Source organism: Tetrao urogallus (assembly GCF_951394365.1).
Source record: "Tetrao urogallus genome assembly, chromosome: 6".
NCBI classification, from domain to species: domain Eukaryota; kingdom Metazoa; phylum Chordata; class Aves; order Galliformes; family Phasianidae; genus Tetrao; species Tetrao urogallus.
In genome coordinates, this window is record NC_136819.1 from 52,927,557 (window position 1) to 52,948,401 (window position 20,845).

At 41.7% G+C, this 20,845-nt stretch overlaps 1 protein-coding gene across 1 annotated transcript in view; it reads right to left on the reverse strand.

The window, feature by feature from the left end:
• Window positions 1-276: 276 nt before the first annotated feature.
• Window positions 277-20,845, reverse strand: part of BRF1 (BRF1 general transcription factor IIIB subunit) — a gene marked incomplete at both ends in the record, with an annotated part of 159,671 nt that continues 139,102 nt past the window's right edge. The window contains 3 exons of the mRNA XM_079537219.1: window positions 277-314; window positions 2,357-2,525; window positions 4,886-4,937. Of these exons, the coding sequence (XP_079393345.1) occupies window positions 277-314; window positions 2,357-2,525; window positions 4,886-4,937 (259 nt within the window). The remainder of the gene's footprint in view (window positions 315-2,356; window positions 2,526-4,885; window positions 4,938-20,845) is intronic.

Sequence of the window (20,845 nt, forward strand, 5' to 3'; positions counted from 1 at the left end):
TTTGTTGTCTGAAAACATGACTCCCAATAATTTTATTCTCAAACCACAACCACCAAAATAAAAATAATTCAAGTACAAACCCAAACATTATTGCTGGGTTATGAGTCAATGTAAACTGACCAGAGCCAATGCGAAGCTAAAATTCACTTTACAGAAGTAAGGATTGCTTGATAACATTTGCAGACCATAGACTGCTTCTTTCACCATTCATACAGTTTGAAGACTGCAGTTTTTCTGGGAACAAGAAATAGTCCATGTCTTTAGAAGTAAACAGAACTAATAGCCATCATCATCGTCCATATCACAGCCATAATCTGAAACACATGAAGACAAAGATAAATAAAAATGCAAATATTCCAGGTAGGTGGAACATTCAACATAAGTACTTGCAAGTTTCAGGTTGTGCTCTTGCTGTCCAACTAGATGATAAATTCTGCCATAAAAAAGCATTTAAAAAAATCACATATTTTCTTTGGGTTGATGAAAAAGTTCTTCCATTCTTCCTCCATATAATAAAATTATTTGTAAATGTATGTGTATAAATATTTCTACTCACTTGTCACTGGGACCTCATTACACAGAATAGAATAGGGTCCCTTAGGGTTGGAAGGGACCTTTAAAGGTCCCCTAGTCCAACTCCCCTGCAATGAACAGGGACACCACAGCCCAGGGCCTGATCCAGCCTTACCTTGAAAGCCTCCAGAAATGGGTTTCTGTCATGCAATGTGTCCCATACATCTGACTCAGAACTCCCACACCTACTTACTCCCAGAGGCACAACTTAAAATTTTGTCAATTTTTCCAATCCTGTTCTGTTTCCTAAAATGATGCTGGCTGTAAAGTCTGTGTGTTCTGGGCATTAGAAGGCACGCTTGTGTGTTTCTAATGCACAACTTCTCTTCTCTGTCCTTCCTGAATAAAGTGAGAAAGACATTTTCTGTTGCAAAGTCAAACCTAAAGATAACGATTACATGTGAGCATTCCGTGATGTTAACCTTTATATTCCAAATTTAATATACTGCAGCATTTGATCCAAAGTCAAGCAAATGCTCTGAAGCAGAAATAAAGTGTAATCTATAATAATTCGTCTAGAATGGATGATGTTCAGCATCTGTAATTCCTGCAGTTATTCCAGGCAGACAGGTCTAAAATCCATAAAGAAAGCAGTTAGAAAGGAGTTATTTGTTCTGCTAAACAGCTCTGCACACCTGCATTTGAATTCTGGGAATAGTCCTTTCCTTTCCTTTTTTATTTTATTTTATTTAACTCTGATTTTTCAGCTGTTGTCCAAACCAGACAGGGAGCAGCAGAATGTTCTCAGAATGGTTTTAAAATAGTAACATTTACAAATAAAAAATAGCTCCGTGACCTTTATTCTATTTTTGTTGGGGATTTATTAATAAACATGGACCCACCCTCCCCCACATGGGTGTCTTTTCTTGGGAACGTTATTCTAATAATACATGCAGGCAACAAACTGTTTTTTCCTAGGGTTCAGCAATTATTTTGAAGTGGAAAAATCAATTTAAAAGCAACACATGCTTTTATGAAAACTATATATATATATATATATATATTGTCCATGAAAGGTAAATTAATAGTTCTGGAAAGACTTTTGCAGTAGATAACATTTCAGGAGGAGACTTATCCTCATCTTGTGTTTTCAAAACCCATAATTAGCTACCCTCATTTCAAAAATATTTTTGTATATTTTCAAGGCTTAACTTCTGAGGGGAAGTTTTTAATAAAAGATAAACATGGATGTGTCCTGCTAGGAAGAACACAACAGAAAGGATACTGCCCTTTCCTGTCAGCAGAGAAGTCCAATTAAGTGAGAGGCTTTGCTGGGTAGCCCAAAGAAATCAGCACACATCTGCATGCCATACAGCACACCACACACTATCGATATCGTTTCTGAATTTGGAGAACTCCTTCCTCTGACACTTATCCCAGAAATAGGCTGTGATGAGTGTCTTGAGCTGGACAGTCAAGTCTAAAGGGCCTGTGCACCATTGTGAGGCAACAAGCCCCAAACTCTTTTAATAGAGGGGTTACTTAATTCTTCAGATTCACATTAATAAATGTCATTCCAAAGAAGGCCCAACATCAGTTTCCTCTTGAGAAACCTTCCTAACCTAAAGATCGAGACACAGACTTTTCTCTGGAGGAGTCCCTAAGAAAGTCCCATTTTTGACAGAGGTGACTCCAATCTCTCACAAGAACGAGCTCAGCTTGGGATGAGCTGCCAAAGCGCTGAGACAAGTACAGGAACCCCGTCTGTCCTGAACTCTGCACCAAGAAACCTGACAGCACCAGAGAAATAAAAGGCTGTAATGCAGACAGCATCCCAACTTACCGTTTCCTCCCATTAACTGCAATGCACTCATGCAGTGATCATCTTCTTCTTCTGCTTCTTCCTCTTCCACCTCTTCATCAAGGTTATAAGCTACTGGGCCACTCTCCACTAGCACAGTCGCTGGCTTTTCTAAGTTAGAGGCTTCTGCTTGTGCATTTGGAAAGGTCACCTGCAAAACAGAAGACAGGGCAGTAGGACAGTCCTTTTTATTCAATATTCTTATGTAATGCTTAGCAAGAAGAGAGCTGGAAGCTCACATCAAGTGCTGGAGGTGTAGCCATTCCAGAGAACAGGCAAGTCAGAATCACAGAATGGCTTGGGTTGAAAGGAAACTCAAGGATCGTGAAACTCCAATCCCCCTGCTGAGTCACCAACCTCCATATCTAACACTAGACCAGGCTGCCCTGGGCCCCATCCAATCCAGCCTTGAACACCCCCAGGGATGGGGCATCCACAACCTCTCTGGGCAGCTGTTCCAGTACCTCACCACTCGGTAAAGAACTTTCCCCTGAGGAGAAGGTATGGAGAAATTTAGGCCTGAGGGCTCCTCAACAGAGCCCTGTGGGAAAGCTCACAACCTTTTCCTTACTGTGCTTGACTCACATCAAGCCTATTACACAGTAACAATGCTATTGGCGCTTCAATGATGGTAAAAATGTACCCTTCAAATTAGAAAAAAAAAGAAAGACTATTAGCTTTGACAGCTCAGGTTGGATTTATTTGGAGGCACAATGAGCTGTGGAACAAATGGCACTCTTTAGACAGCACTTAATGCTATGGTAGAGCACTAAGTTCATAATACACAACAGCATCTGTACCATTTCCTATGAAATACATCAGAATAACGACCTCCAAACTCTAATTTGGGAATTGGTCACTGCTGGACCTATTCCAGCATCTGCACCTAGTCAGATGCTCCAAGGTTAGGTAGGACACTGGGAGAGAGAGAGCAACAGCAGCACACAGCAAGCAGACAGCAGTGAATGTGGAGGAGCAAGTAATGCTGTCTCCACTTCAGGAATGGGGCAGGCACCAAATCCATCTCCTGCAGCGATGTGCCCTGCCCCATACAGCTTCCCTCACCCCTACCACAAGAAAAACCCTGCAGTGCTCCAGGCTTTAAATCACATCACACAACCATGTACTGCTGCGTCTTCTTCAGTTCTGCTGGCAATAAGGTCTGTCGCAGCATTGTAATTATTTATTTGGTAATGGATTTACTTCTGATACAGAAACTCTCAGAATCTTTCTAGCTCCAAGCACTTTAGAGGTATGCCATAACAGGAAGTCCCCGTATCAGAAAGCTGATGGTCTAATTATTTAAATATCAAAGCTGCTCCTAAAATTGTCACATATCACATACCATGCCAGTCAAGCAATAATATGTCTAAGATACTCACAGCCATCTATGGGTTTGCTTCAATAGCTCATTAATAAGCCACAAGGCACCCATTAATTTCAGCAGAAAATGTTTAGGTGTTTGGATCACTCAAAGGCAAGTTTTCATTATTTCGAATGCTCAAATTAATAATACAATTTAAAGGAACTTCCCTCCAGTTTATTTTGTATTTCCTACCATTGTTTTTGCCTCTAGACTGATGAAGTTGAGTCCATTTACATTTCAGGTACAAGCAGAAATAGACCCAACCATTTGACATGAATCATAACGTCTACCAATTTTTATGCTGGAAGTATCCATCTGCTCTGAAAAAGTGAGCGAATATAAAAGAGCTACAATTGAGTCATTATTTTTTAAAATTGCACTATGCTAATTAAAATGTGACCTTCTTCTAATTATCATGTCCACTTCCAGATTGCTATATTTCTAAAAATGTGCAGGGTTTTCTAATGAGTGTAACATAAGAAGTGAAAATGTATTTCCCTAGGCAGGATATCAAACTGTTTCTGAAACTCAGTGGATTTTAGTCATTTTAAAAATAAAGCAGTCAAACAACATCTTTAAATAGAACTTCCTGGACTCACTTCTAGACAACTTGGACTTCAGTTTGGCATGCAACTTTACATACGCACGGGCATTGTGAAAGCACATCAAGCTATCAGAGTTGGCCAGCACCCTTTCAAAAGGGCATCGGTATCACCCATACAGGGGGAAAAAGAAAGGAATGACAAATTCTTTTGGTATATTAGGAACAGAATTGTCAGACACACAGTTCTTTTATCATCAGCAAAATGCATGTGTTTACTTTGTACAGTGTAAATATAAAAGCAAAGGAAAGCTGTTACTGCTGTGAGTGATAACAGCCATGACCCTTTCAGCAGAACATTCACATGCACAAAGCCACCCTGGGAGGGTTTCTGATGGTGACCACTTACTAGCTCTAACTTTTCAATGGAAATATAATTATTTCCAAAGCAAACCAAACAACTCAAGTTGCTCAAGAACTGTGGAGATTTGGCACTGAGGGATGTGGGCAGTGGGCATGGTAGAGGTGGGCTGAGATTGGACTGGGTGATCTTAGTGGTCTTTTCCAACCCTAACGACTCTACAAAGAGTTGGGCTTTGCATACCTCCTCAGTGGCAGCCTTCTTAGCCAGCTGTGTAGAAATCAAGGGTCTTAACCTGCAAAAAAGGAAAGAAATGGTGAACATCAGAAAAGTTACACAATATACAAAAGAGCTTGATGTACAGTATGCAAGAAATGAAAGCACTTTGCTAGTGTTCTTCTGTGCACTAACTTTTTTTAAAATGCAAAGCAAAGCTAACAGCAGACAGTCACAAACCATACAATAGTTAGTACACACATTCCCTTCTAAGCATCTGCCCCAATTCAGGATCATGGAGAAAAATGCCAGTCAACAAGCACAACATTTCAGCTCATCCTGAAGGTCCATGAAAGAGATGTTTTGATCAGATATTACAGAAACAAAAAGACTCAAGGAAGCGGTGAGGAAGAGAAGAAGCAGGCAGCCCTCACAGCAATGCCTCATCCCTCTGCTGCTGTCCCAGTGTGCAGCACCAGCACTTCCAAGCACAGCAAAAGCTGCACCTGCAGGCTGCCTGCCAGGAAGGAACACAGTGGGCTCAGAGGGGCAGGTCACACTTTGGGCAAAAACAAAGCATTTTTTGGAACAATGCAGACATGACAAAACTGAGCCACCTTCTGAATTACCCAGCACTGCTCTGCAACTACTACCCTTCATTTGATGACATATGCAAGATACCAGTAAGACTCTCTACACAGGATTCCATAATTATTAGATTGAACGTTAAACTCCAGTTATGGAAATCATCATCAAAAACAAAGGGACCCTGCATACCTGGAATAACAAGTGACAGAAACTGAACATAAACTTTTTTTTTTTAATTGCATCAAAGAAGACCTGCATATCCAAGGAGAAAAGATGAATCAGTATTACACCACAGCTGAGCACTAAGTATCATTCTTTTCTGAAAAGCATTTCACAGACTGTTGTCTCCTTAATGCCACGAAGGCTGTTCTCAATCCATCAGTTATTGTTGCTTTTCAGGCTTTCCTCCTCATCTAGATACATCCAGTCGTGAAAAGCATGACTTGTTTTCTACTGAACCACAGCTCCAACAGCTCCTCAAGTATGTCTTTTAACTAACTCTACGCAAACAACTTAATGAATACCAATTTATGTTTCTGGAGATGTAGTCTTTTATGATAAGCAGTATCTTTGCTCTCCCTTTTCTATTAGTCATTCCTTCCTGTTGACACACAGATACCAGTTGTTTTCCTACTTATTTATTTATTTCAAATAATCAGCAGGAGGAAACATAACCCCAGAGAACGAGCAGGGCGTACTTCAGATCATTATCTGTGATGAAGAAGACAATATTAAAATACAAGGCGCTGGCTGAGCTCCAAAAACGGTCATCTCTGGAATGCTTTGCAAGACCCGAAAGGCATTTCAGCAACCAAAGGAGTCCAAGGTGACTCCTTGCAGCAGATACAGATGAAAAGATGGTACAGGAGTGCTTCGGGAGCTGCACTGCTGCACGATCCAGAACACATTCTTCTGTGACAGACACCTCTTGTCATATCTTATGATGATCAAAATCTTCAAGAAAGAGATACTCTTGACCTACATAAATTATCTATTACTTACAATTCCTGGCGGACTTCTGGGCTTAGAGAGAATGCCTGTGAAGGCACGGGCAAACTTCACCCCAAGTGCCTGACCATTTCCTTTCTTTACCTAGCCTGAATTGTACAGTGCTCCCAAGATTTGAGGCTATCTGTCAATCTCTGCTTTCCAAAAGTCACCCTGTTCAAACGTTTACAAAAACACAAATGCAGAGGTGCCAAAAGGTTAAGCAGCTGAGGGATGCTAATTACCATCCAGGTTGTATTTCACTGACATAACTGAGAAAAAGCCCAACGGGGGTAAGCAATGAAGGACCTTTATTTTAAACCACTAGAAGTGATTATTGTAATTAACATTGCACCAAAGATAGCACCTATTGCTTCATGATACCGAAAGGCTTCAGACCTCCCTAGAGCACCCAGAAATCTTTCCTCCCCCCAATTAAAATCAAGCTGTTGAGTAAGACTCACAAGGTAATCAGAAACTGCTGACACTTCTTTTAGAGCAAATTATGCGAGTGCTCACACAGTGAAGAAAACCATCACAAGCTACAGGAAGCAGAAAGCAAACATTCCAGTTTCACTTTAATTAAAATGGTCCCCTAATGAAAATAATAAGATTCACACTTACGAAAAGCCTACTTGCAAACTAATGCTATATCCAAGAGCCCTTCCATGCCATTTTTCAGCAGTGAGTGACTCTTGCACCCGTTCTGAAATTAAAGCTGTATTTCTGCTCCATGCCAATTGCTCACAAAGCGTATTTCGTCATTTCATTACTAGAAACACAGCACTGTCATCCAGTTTAGGTAATGTGGTTTCTCTCTCAGCACACCGTTTCATGCACCATAAAGCTCAGGGCCGGGCTGAGCCCTCTGCATTGTGCTACTGCAAGCTACAGCAAGAACTGAGAAAAACTAAAAACCATCCCAAAAACTTCTTTTCCCTCTAAAATAATGCTTTTCGATATCATTTAAAAAAGAAAATAAGTTGATTTCTCTCCCTTTGGTCTCGCACCCATGGAAAAGCCTGCTATTACTGTACAAACTCATTCAGGAAGGCTTTATAGGGATGCCTAGGTTTGGTTAGTTCCTTAAATGCCCCGATGCCCTGACCTCCTTAAACCAGAGCAGCTGCAGCACACTGGCCATATGGAGCCATCAATTACTGGCTGCCATGGCTACCCATACGGCTCCTTCTGCTGCCTGGCTGCACTACAGAGCATGAAGGAGAGGGGTGCTGTGCGTCCTCATGGAAAAGCATGACTGCTCCTGAGGTTGAGACAGGTCTGAGCATTACGGATCAAACAAGCAGCTTGAAAAAACAGGGAAGTGAAGAATCTCACCCTACTTTTAATCTATAATATGCTTTCATGGGATGCAGAAAAACCCTGTCCGTTGAAGTCCAAGAGCAAGACCCCTAAGTGAGCATCCCATCCTGCATTAAGGTGTGATCCCAAATACACTAAAGCAACAGCCTCTATTTCAAATGTAATGCTGTGACTGGAAAGCAGTGGTGCTCCTGGTCTTCCCAAACCTTCCACCAGTTGCTCATTAGCAATGACAATTTTTAGCTTGAAGCACTTCTGTTATGAATTCTACAATTAAATACAGTCAGCACACTGTATTACAGTACAGTGGGAGGGAGCAACAAACCAGCAACTTTCTGAACAGCAATACGAGCCATCAGGAGGGAAGAAAAAAAAAAGAAAAAAAGAAAAAAAAAAAAAGACGACTTCAAGACTTCACACAGCCCTAAGTGTTATATCCACATTTCAAACTGCTTCAGAAATTATACAGATCTACCAATGCTCGTGTCAGCCAACACACGTAGCGCTGGAAGCAGATAATGTTGACATGTTCCCGACAAAACCAGCAGCACAGTACATGTCATCAGAGGCTGCTCCCCACCGAATCTGCTCCGCTCTCGGCTGAGATGTGCACGATAACATCGAGGTTTGTCCTCCAGCTGAACGATTTAAAAGAAGAAGCAGTATAATAGCTTCTGACAGGGCTAAGATCACACAGACTGAACTTTCAAAGGGAACAAATTCTCTGGAAAACAAGCTGGCTGTGACAAACAACTGTTTTTATTTTGCTTATTATTTAATAACAAAAGATTACACTGCACAGTACATAAAATAGGAGGAGTACTATGAGGCAATAAAAGCACGTAACTCGCATCAGGCTGTTTGCCCACTGAAAAGGTTTATGATTCCATAACAATCTCCTCAGCAAAACCCTGAAAGTAATTTGGAAACTCACCCAACGCCGTGTTTCTTACTGAATTTTAATTTAGTCAATCCAAGTAGAGAACATCTTACTGCTGCTTACCACACATACTAATTTTATACACAGACAAACCTAGAATACACGATTGGAAGTGGAGCCTGGAGCCACCAGCATGCAGTACCATTATGCAGGTCTTCCAAGGCAAACGTGTACAAAACCTGTCTAACTCTACTGCAGGTATTTCATGTGTCTGCCACTTCAGTGACAGAAAAAGCCATTTAGAAACAGTCCAGTGGGAGTTGGGTCAGGTTCTTCATGCTGGTTGAAATACCCCTCCCACCTGAGGCCAGATGGTTTTGCCTCAGGAAGTCAGTTTACCAGACATCTGTGTGAGAAGGAAATTAATATAAATGTTTATCCCGGCTAAAAGTGCCCTTTAATTAGGTACTGTCAACGTTATCCTTACCGGAAAGCTGGGAATTACCTCTCTGAGAGGTTTTAATGATCTTGTTGGAAAGAAAACAGCATCAGGAGATGATGACCCATGGTTCTGCCATTTCAGCACAAGAGAGAAGTGACCTCCCTGGACAAGGACCCCAGCTCTTTTCCAGAAGGCAACACAGACTGGAATATGACAACAATCCCACAGTACTTCAGGGTTTGCATATACAGCTGCAGACCCACTGCTAGCTATGAGCTGGGTGCTCACAAGAGTCATTCCCTTCCCCCAGAAAGGAAGCCAAGGCACGCGGCCGAGGCCATGGCTGGTTATGACACTGACCAATGGCCATCTGATGCCTGGAGAAAATGGACTGTGGTGCGAGGGTGCACCGTGACGTATCTAAAAGAGCCCATAGAAAACATCAGCTCTATAGAATGACAAAACATCACTAATGCTCACACCTTGAAACCATGTGCACTTGAGTTGTTTGACTTTCAGGCAGCCATGCTGACCAGCCCTTCGCCCAGCCCAGCTCATCATCCACATGAAGGCATCAGGGAGTTTCTCTGAATCACTCTTCCTAGCTATAGGGCCGCACAGACCTTAGCTAATGACAAAGAGATGCCAACCAAAAGGTTGTGGCACCACATGGCAGTGACCTCAGTTCATGCACAGCAAGCTGCTTTACAGCTATACCACTGAGACTGATGGAGTAGCAGGCAGAATGTGAACCCTACCAGGGATCCTTCTATCTGTGCATGAAATATCATAGAAAGAGCCATTTCAAGTGGAAAAACGGAAAGCTAAAATGACAACAAAAAATAGAGTGAAATGAGAAATTGTTCCCACTTCTGATTCCCACTCAGTTCTCTTTAATGCTGGATCAGAGGAGTTACGCTTTCATCAGCGCAGCATCAGACAGCACCGCACTGAGAACCTTCAGCACTAATGAGGTTGGCCTCTTCTAGCAAATACCCAGGCTGAAGTATTCAGGCTGTACGAACTCGCAGAAGTAAACTGGTTAAAAAAAATAAGAGCCTCTATTATCCAGTACAGGAAATGTCCATCAGCAAAGAAATAAGCACCTACATCACTCACCAGTGCACTTCTGAATGTCTCTTGAAAAGCCAGAAGTTTGCTAATGTACGGTGAACTAAGCACTCATTTCACGCCGCTCTGAGAAGGGCAGAGGTTGCCAACATCTGCTGTCTTCACTAACCCAGCTCAGAGTGAGCAATATTCTTCATAGCTGCAGCACTCATTCCTCAATCAGATGCTGTAAAATGGCAACTTGCTGTTCTTTCCACTAAAACAAAAGGTTTTCAACAACAAAAATGGAAAGAATGACATCGAAGGCCACCTTATTGGGACCAAATGAAATTATACTACAGCAGCAGATCCAAAACAATCTCTGCACGTATCTGATTCTAAAGGAAATTGCTGCAGACCATGGGAAATTACAATTGCTCCAGGACAAGAAGGGCTGACTGATTTAATATTTCTGGCTGACACACCTTCTTCCTGGCCTTGTCAATAAGGATACTGATGAGCTCATCTCTCCACAGGTCAGGAAAACATTAGCTGAAAATACGCTATTCCTTTCGCCATGTTAATTTTTTCAGATAAAATGATGGCAGAGAAACAGATTTGTACCTTGCTGAGAAAAGCTATTTAAAATAAGGAAGCTATGAAGCATTTTAATGAAGGTAAATGAGTAATCATGATGGTCTCAGTTAAGCAAGCCTAATGACTATGTCATTTTTAAAACACAGGTGTGAGACATCTCATGTGGTGATGATCCAGATATGTCCAACTACCTTGTAGCATGGCCTTACATATGCTAACAGTGCAGAATTTATCTATTATGGCAAAAATTCAACAATTAGCAGATAAGGCAAACATAAATCATTTTAAAATCATGCCTGGATCTATAGTAACTGGAACAAAATTCAAAAAGTCAAACAAAAACATTACCACCTCAACAGAAGCCTTATGCTATTGAAACACTCTCAGCCGTCGCACTGCTGCTTTTATTTCTGACACAAATGTGTTTTGCTAGACTCAAGAAAGGAGGATTACAAATATTTGCTTTTGGACAGGTGTTTTGATCAATCTCAATCTCATGAAAACAGTTAATGAGGCAAAAGATGAAAAGAAAAACATCTCAGTAACCTGCAGCCTCTGAGAACAGCCCGTCGAGTTCGTTGTACCCAAAGGTGATGGCAGATCTTCCCTGGTGACATCACGAGGACAAAAATAACACCAGGCAACATAATAACTCGCCTCTTCCACCACTACTGATAGCATGCACTACTGAGCAAATTAAGTTGCTCCCATCAGATTATGCAACAAAATCAGTATTTCAAAAATCAGGTATCTACAGATTTGCACAAGCAATCCATCAAGGAAAAAAGATGGATGTCAGATTTTTTTTTTCTTGTATCTGGCCTATTCTACATTAAAGAGCAATTTAAACTGCCAGCCATCTGGAAATCAATGTATTCCAAGCTTTATTTTATGATTACCAACATTCCCTCTCGTAACTCATTTCTAATTATAAGCAATAAATCATTCCCTCTTGCTTGTAATTTGTAACAGCCAATTAAGGCAAACCTCTTATTTAAATAGCAAATCTAGCTTTAAAACATCCCATATTTTGAGGTACGCACAGAACGCATCTAATCAAGCAGACAAATGGCAGTCGACAATTTAACATGGCTGTAGAAGTCACTGAGGAGAGACACAGGAAAGCACATGGACTTCTCACATGATTTAGGTACATCAAGACTTTCCAAAACTGAAGACATGGCTCTTATCTGCCTGATCTAATGCAGAGGAGACTGACATGTTGCCACATGAGCCAATATGTTCCTCCAGGAAGTCTGGTGTCAAGACTTCCCTTCAACATATCAGGAAACTAATAGAAAGGCTGTAACAAGAGAAGAAGCTGTAGGTTGATCTGGTGAGAAGTTCTGGATGTTTTTTTAGTTCCATTTTAACGAAGGTGAAAAGTACGTAGCACTAAAATTAAGACTAAAAAACCCAATTAAAGCAGCTTTTCCTGCGAGTACACTTGATTAAGACATGGCCTGGACTCCACCTTCCAAGCCCAAGGACACCAGTGTATACTCCTAGATGCTCACCCTCTCAAGTATTCTCTGTTGTAAGATTTTGCAAGTTTTAGCCCATAGTGTCACACCAGGCACAAGAAAGGCACCCACTTGAATGACTCATCTCCATCCAGGATCAGGCAGATAAAGCAATGTGAAGGAAAGGCATCAGCAAATAAATCCAGATCATCCCTTCAGGGAGAAGTCTTTAATGGTGATTTCCTATGTAACTCTTACCAACGGGAGAATATGAAAGAAATGTGGTGGAAGATTTCAGACAAGACAAAACAAGGTGGGTCTAGCAGCACTGGCAAGGACACTGAGAAATTTTTACACGTATTTGCTCTTCAGTGTAGGTCTGAAAAACAGGCATGTGAGAGCAAACACAAGAGAGAGGCTTCCTATAAACAGCTCTGCTGGGATTTGTCCGTTAGAAAAAAAAACAACTGTTGTCAGAAAAGTATTTGATATAATTTTAGCTGCAGAATTTATTACATGAGAAACTGATCTTAGGAACGTGGAAGTGGTTTCCACTGAGATTTTATTTGGTCATCACACAGCTCAAGTCTGTTCCAGCTTCGCATCGTGTCATCTGGTAAGCGTTTACAGTAGGAATCAAGGGAACTGGATTTGGAAAAAATCCATCTCAACTGACCTAAATCTGATCTGACCTGAATAATCAAACTAATACAAAATTCAAATATGGCTAGACAAAAGCAAATAGAGTAATTCATTAGCTGCAGCTCTTTCAGGAATTTCCTGCCCTTTCCCACACATGAGGGTATGCATCCCACTCTGTTTTTCTTCCTATAAAGCAGTGAAGGTGAAGTGGGCATCTCCTTGTACCAGAGATGTCAAAGGCTGAGAGCAGAAGCCCTGCAGGCTACACTGGATTCACTTTCTCCTTCAGACACTGAAGGATACGATGCCACAGCACTATCACAACAGACACACTCTGTACTTACATTGTCAGCTTCACTTTATTCCTAAGAGTCTGAGCTGAAGGCATGCAGGTGCAGCACTATTCAAGCAAACACACAGGAAGTCTCCATAGATGGATCAGCACTCATATAGATCCTGCCCAGAGTGTTTAACAAAACTTTCAAGACTCCTTAACTTCTTTGCACAAGAGATCTAAGTATTGCTATTCATCTTCTCCAAACACGAAGCTCAAAGACATCTTCGCTGGTTTACATCTGGCTTACTCTCTTGGTGAGACTGAAGAAGAAATCTCACTTGGAAGAAATCTCAAAAATCACTGGTTTGATGTTGGTGAAACTTGGACAGCATTTCTGGCAAAACCTTTGGATGAGGATGCAACATAAAAGCGTGAAGGGAGGGAGAAACAGACACCAAAGCTTTTACACTTCAGTTTGAGAATAAGGCATCATTCTCATTATGCCTGTGGATGTATATCTTCCTCATACAAAGTTTTAAAAGCTTTATATAAACTATACTTCTAAGCAAGCTTGTAATTAGCAAGGGGCAGGCTTGGTTCTAATTATAACTTGCACAGACACACATTATGGAAATACTTAGCTAATAACCATAGCAATGCTCTGCTGATGGCTGAAGTCAGGCCGGCATGTGATTGCCTTGTTACCACTTGCGTACTTTCTGTCTTGTGCAAACTGGGCTCCCTAAGAAGCCTGCAGGACCGGTCTGCCACCTCTTCCTCCCAGCTCTGCTACGTAGGGTAATCCAGGCTTGGCTTCCATCAGTGCTGTGATGATCTGTCTGCCTGCGTCCAGCATTCCTGCTCCATGCGGGTATGCTGTGGGATACCTGCTCTCACCTCACCAGGCATGCTGACACCAAAAGGACCAGAGAACCTGACAGATGTAGCCAACTTTGCTCCATTTTACCAACAGACTGTGCCCACTGTGAATATGTGTACGCTGTTCTTTACAGCCTTTCTCAAAGTTAAAATGAAAGACAGTTCAGCATCTCATCTCAAAGCCAAAATATTTGAAAAGAAAAAAGCAACAACCAAGAGCCCGATAGGATGTTCAGCTACAAGAACTTCCCTGCAAGTCAAAGTCCCTGTAAAATCATGCACGTCTCTCACAACTTTGGATATCAATTCTGACACAGCAAAGGTCCAGAAAGTAAGTGGTACCCTTTTATTCCAACCCTGGAAGCCACCTGCATTGCAATCTCTACTTGGGTATAAGCATGCATGGTTAATAAAGTACAAATATGGTACAAATAACTGGGAAGGCAGCCATTTACCACTGAACATGACACTAGTGTAAAAGAAGCATTGCTACACACCGCAAGTCCTTGTTTGCACATACCATTATATATTAATGAGTCACTGAACTGAGTCTCAGAAGCCCTTCATGTTATAAAAGAAGCCCACCCCCTCAGCAATGCATTTGTTACAGAAAGATTAGTATTAAAATGCAGCCAACTTTCCTATGGAAAAAAAATATCTAAGTAGAAGTGTTAAGAAGGAAAACAGATCTAATTGCTGTTTTAAAATGTGTACAGTATGTGCAATTCCTTTCAAGAGAGGATGATACAATTTCAAGTGTAGGGAGCAGACAGCATCATCTCCTCCAATGCACTGTGTAAGTTCCACGCTGTGCTGCTCAAATTAAGTTAGGTTACCTATTGAAAGGGAATCCTACATGGAAAGCTGAGTTATTTTCAGTTAATAGTGGCTTTAATACAGCTTAATACTCATGCTAACATATACACATTAATCAATGAAACCTCATTCAAACTACAAGGGAGATGCCTCTTGCAGCATCCTGCGCTGGTTTCACCAGTCCACAGGCCTGCTTAATCATAGAATCATAGAATCATTTGAGTTGGAAGGGTCCTTTAAAAGCCACCTGATCCAATCCTCCTGCAATGAACAGGGACACCTACAGCTCCATCAGGTGCTCAGAGCCCATCCAGCCTCACCGTGTCTCCAGAGATGGGGCATCCACCACCAACCTGGGTAGCCTTTGCCAGTGCCTCACCACCCTTATTGAAAAAACCTTTGTTGTAAATAAAGCTCAAACAGGTCCACATTTCTCCTGTACTGAGGACTCCAGGGGTGAAGTCTCATCAGTGCAGAGTAGAGGGGTAGGATCACCTTTGCTCTCCTGGCCATGCTTCTTTTGATGCAGCCCAGGATACAGTTGGCTTTCTGAGCTGTGAGGGCGCATTGCTGGTTCATACAGAATCATATGATTCTGTGATTTTGTGATTCTGAGTCCAGCTTCCCATCCACCAGCACCCTCAGGTCTTTTTTGGTAGGGGTATGCCCAATCCTTTCATTGCCCAGCTTGTATTGGTGGGGGCGGGGCTGCCTTGACCCAGGTGCAAGACTTTGCACTTGGATTTGTTGGACCTCATGAGATTCATGCGGGCCCACTGCTCAGCCTGTCTAGATCACCCTGGATGACATCCTGTCCCTCAGGTTTGTCAACAGCTTGGTGTCATCAGCAAACTTGCTGAGAGTGCACTCAATCCCACTGTCGATGTCATTAATGAAGATGTTAAAGAGCACCTGTTCCAGTAATGAACCCTGTGGGACATCATTTGACACTGATCTCCATCTAGATATTGACCACCATCCTCTGGGTATGATCTTGCAAGCAGTTCCTCATTCATCGAACAGCACACACAAAACAATATCTTTCCAGTTTGGAGAGAAAGATGTTATGGGGGACCATGTCAAAAGCCTTATGGAAATCCACACAGATGACATCAGCAGCTCTTCCCTTGTTCACTGACACAGTTACACGATTATGAAAAGACATGATCGGTCAGGCAGGACCTGCCTTTGTTGAAGCTATGCTGGCTATCCTGTATCACCTCCTTCTCTTCCATGTGCTTTAGCATAGCTTCCAGGAGGATATGTTCCATGTTCTTCCCCAGCAAAGAGGTAAGACTGATAGGTTGGTAGTTCCCTGGGTTATCCCTTCTACCCTTCTTAAAATGGATGTGATGTTGTCTTTTTTCCAGTCATCAGGGGCTTCATCTGACCACCACGGCTTTTCAAATACCATCGAGAGTGGCCTGGCGACTATGTCAGCCAATTCCCTCAGGATCCTGGGATGCTTGGGCCACTGGTCCCTAATTTGGCTCAGTCAAAACCAGCTGGGTCAGCCTAAATAGATTGTTGCTAATTATTGCCTTTTGAAATTGCTGGAGTTGCCAAAATGGGTTAAAGGGCACATACAAAAGCAGGTCAGCCGACTGGCCCGAGGGACACGGGGCTGACGTGGCCTCACAGCCCTTCCAGATGGCTCCTGACGCCTCCTCTCTCACCGAGCCCTCTCTCACCTGCACAGGCAGAAGGCTGACCTCAATCTTATAAATTCGGGAGGCCTTTCCCTTTTAAGATATTGTGGTCCCCAGCCCCTTTATTCTTCAACCATCAAATATCCAACTGCTCAAGAAGGTCAGCATAAAAGTGAGGTGAGCAGCTCCCATTGCCATGCAGCGTTCTTCCTCCCCAAACAGTGGCTACAGAAGATGCATTAAAAAGAAAATTGCTGCAGCTCAATCCTGGGATTGCTCATGCACATCCTTAGCTCTGTATATATATGAAAACACTGAAAAGCTCTAACAGTTACAGTTATCTGTCAGCGCTCCCTCAGAAATGTACAGCTATGACCAAATTGGGTCATCTGAGGAGCAGTAGCACACATGTTGTGCAAGGTACCTTCCTATTATAAGGAATATGGGCTATGAATGGTAAAAGGAGTTCAGCTGACCGTGAAATGTGCAAATACTACAATAAATAGATATTTATACACTGTCTTATTTATATGAAGCCCCTCATTCCTAAGCCATCATTTATATTTTGACACTGAATTCTGACAAGCTTTTCAGACAAGTGGTGATGTGCAGCAGTTCTTAGTACTACTCCAGAAAGAACAAGTAAATCATGAAGCAAACTTTATCCATCTCGAGTAAATCCCTGCTCCTTCCTTTGTACCTCAGAGAGCTTGCACTGCAACTGCGTCATGAAAAAACAACTGTATTGAACAGAGGAGACAGTGAATTCCCACTGTAGCTTAAATCCTTCTGCATACTAAGCTCTGTTTGAAGATCAAAAATGTACTTTCAGGTTAATCTTGTGCACTTTGAACTTTAACTCCTTGCATAGCAAAGGAAAAATTCACAGAAAATAACCCAATATTCCTACAAGCCCTGAGCTACTTCAAGTTAAGTGCTGGAGAGCATTGTGACACTTCGTATGCAAAGACCCTTTCTAGCCTTTGTGCTGCTTGCATCCCTCTCCAGAGCCAAAGGGCTCCCTGCTGCACACAAAGAGAAGGCTGTTTGGGCTGGAGTCACAACTTCAAAGACCAGCAGCACAAAATTTGCCAACTTGCTTTGCCATTCAAGCAAATGTCAACTGGAACAAAAGCACACAGAGTAAAGTTGTTACAGAATGCCACGCAGGGAAAATAATGCAAATTTGTATCAATGATCAACTTAGCCTTAACTAAGTCTAATGAGCAACTTTGCCTTTGTTCTTTTCCATCATCACACTCATTTTGCTCTGTGAGTTTGAAAAGGCATTTCTGAAGCATTAGTTAAAAAGCCTAGCTTAAAAATTTAAAACAAGCTCCCACCTTTAAAAAAAAAAAAAAAGTTTTGAATGTGTCAAGTTTAGATTTCCTACATTCTATACTTGGTAAAAATATGCAACAAATGCCTAAGAAGTGGTTGGCCCCAGCGAGACAACAGTCTGCACAGACTCACTCCAAATACGTCTGCCTTTCAGTTGTTTAACCTCCATACACTGCATTGCCTTTATCAGCATCACAGCATCGTTCCAGTTTGCCTCAGTTTTTTGTCCTCAAAATATCGTGGGAACATCAATAGTTGGCAAACTAACACTTGGGCTTTTAGCATGAGGCTACAGATCTCTCTGCTACTTTCCTCGGTCAGTAAGCAAAAACTCACAGTAAATAAACAGATGCACTATATATATATATATATATATATTTAATGTAATGTAATGTAACTGCCATATTGTAATGTAAACACATTTCATAGTGTGCTTTTTTATGGACGAAGCTTTTTAGAGCAAACTGTTTTAAAGGAACTCAATCAAATTTAACACATGCACAATACATTTACATTTGGAAAACAGTTTGGTAGCGATTTATAGCCCTTTGACGTGAACTTTCACAGTCATTCTTAGAGCAAGAATGCATTATAGTTCAGAAGTGTAATGTTTTGGCTGGCCTCAGTGGGAAAATTAGAACTGAAGTCTCTCGAAGGCTCTTTTTACCTCTAGGACTCTGCATTTTAATATCTTATTTGAAAATCTTGATAGATGAATAAGAAAGAAGAACAAACCACTAGTTACTTCATTAACAAAATATACACTTCCAGCACGAACTGAAAAAAAAGTATCACCAACAACTACCAGCAGCAGCAAAAAGTTGATCCATGCAATACCAGAATTGTTTATTGCCTCTGCATCTTCCCACTGGATTGCAACATTGTACAGGTAGTCTGAACATTCAAATGCCTCAGTCATCTCACCTAACACGACTGGAAAATGCATGCTTCAGAAACAGCATCTGCGATGCAGTATTTTTACCAAGTGGCAGCACGGTGCAGAGAACCATGGAGCAGATTTCTCTCATCCCACTACAAAAGCAATGCATGGAAGTCATTGAGCAAGCGCTACCCCAGCAGTCCTACCCAGGGGTCCTGGCCCATCAGCACTCATGGTAACACAAGAAGCACGTTTGGCTTGGGAAGTTGGGATTGCCAACTTGTTTCCTGCAGACATCACCCAAACGATTTGTGCAAGATAAGGCAGGAGGTGCTGAGCTGACGCCGGCTCCATCCTCTCCTCATATAAAAGACAGCTCCATCAGACTGCAGTGGGAACAGTATTAGGAACAACCCAATGGACATATTCACTATGGCCAGTAAGAAAGTTCTGCTGGGTATTCTCTCACACAACCAGTATTTTTGCAGGCTAGCTTTTGCTTTCCCTTCATTATACACATGACAGCATTGCAGTTTTTAAAGGAATAACACTGCTAGTCGAGTGGGTGACTTTAGGAGGAAGAGCTAAAAAGTTAGACTCTAGATGTCAGACCGAAATGCAAAGTTAGCTTTAGTTCTGACATAAATAGCATACAAGTCTCACGTTTGCTAACACAGATGAAACAAGTCCCAATTCTTTTTGAATAGCAGAACTACTGAAGAGACCTGGTGGAGTTTAGCACAGTGGGAGTTACAGTCGTCTATTGCTACACATTTAAACACTTGAGGACTTTGCGATAAACGCTGAAATGAATTCACCATCAAAAGACAAAATCCATGTTCTATCTGCCAAAACCTTTAGCAGCCTAAACAGAAAATGTCACAATTGATTTTCAGCAGTGGTATAAAAATAAAAAACAACGTTTTAAAGTCTTCAGGGGAAAGATAGATAGACAGATAAACAGCATGACAGACAGATGGATTTATTGCTATAGGTAATTTTTTACTCTTCTTAAGCAAAAAATCAGGCTTCAAATGGCTTGATACAACTAAACAGATTAATTTAAAAAAAAAACAACTAATGAGTAATTTTATTTTTAAATTCTCCAGTCTGTCAGGGTCATCAGCCTGGAGGTATAACGCTAACAGAATTCTGTTAGAGCACTGCTGGTTTTTTTTGCGTTAAAGAGCTTCCTCTCTCCTTGACTGGTGTCAGCTGTAATAGAACAAAAACATTTGAAAGGTGGAAAAAAAAAACAAAAAAAAAGCCAAAAAAACCCGGGGCTATTAAAAGTGCTGTTTTGGAGGCTCTTTTATTTCCTTTCTCTTTCAGTCAGTCAGTTACAAATTAAACTCGAGGCTCAGTTCGCACCCACAAATCCGCTGCTAAAGGGAAGGTCTGCAGGTCCACCACATCCACAGACCCTCTGCCAGGAAGAGGCCATTTTGTGGGAGGAGGCAGGGCTGGTGTATTCACAGACCCCTTCTTCACTCTAAATTTACCAGGATTTACAAATTCCCAATTTAAATCATGTGGCAAAACAGAGATGGAAACGTAAGACAATGTCTTTAAACTCTCAAGGCTGTCTGCTGGGCTGATAAGCTGTCAGCCATGCTTATAGACAGGTTTGCACATTTAAAAGGACTGAGAAATAAGCAACTTTATCATTCTGCTGCAAAAGGATCAATGCTAATATTAGCATTGAGTGTTTGAGTGATCAGCCTTCGGGAAATGCAGTTTTAACTAACAGCAAGATGGACTACTCTAGAAATTAGCAAGTAAACAACCTGTTTTCATACAGCCTTTAGAAGATGAGCAACTGAAGTGCAGCCAGAATTACTGTAAGTCAGATTTTAGTTCTACTTTCCACTTGCTGCATGGAAGAAAACTCATCAAATCAATCATTCCTACTTAAAATGGAAAAATGTCTCTGAGAAAGGCAACCGGAGTGGAGAAATAATTACCTGCAGGTCGGTTTATTTAAGACTAAATTCACTCAAACAGAGTCAGCAGAAGCACTGGTGGAGAAAGGCAACAGGTTCCCTCTAGACCTCCTCTGTGCAGAGGCTGGAGGCTGCTGCAGCCTTCCCACATGGCGGAGCAGGTGAGAGCTGATCTCCTGCAGGAGACACAAACCGGCTCCTGTCATTTACGAGTTTCTTTTAAGATGCTT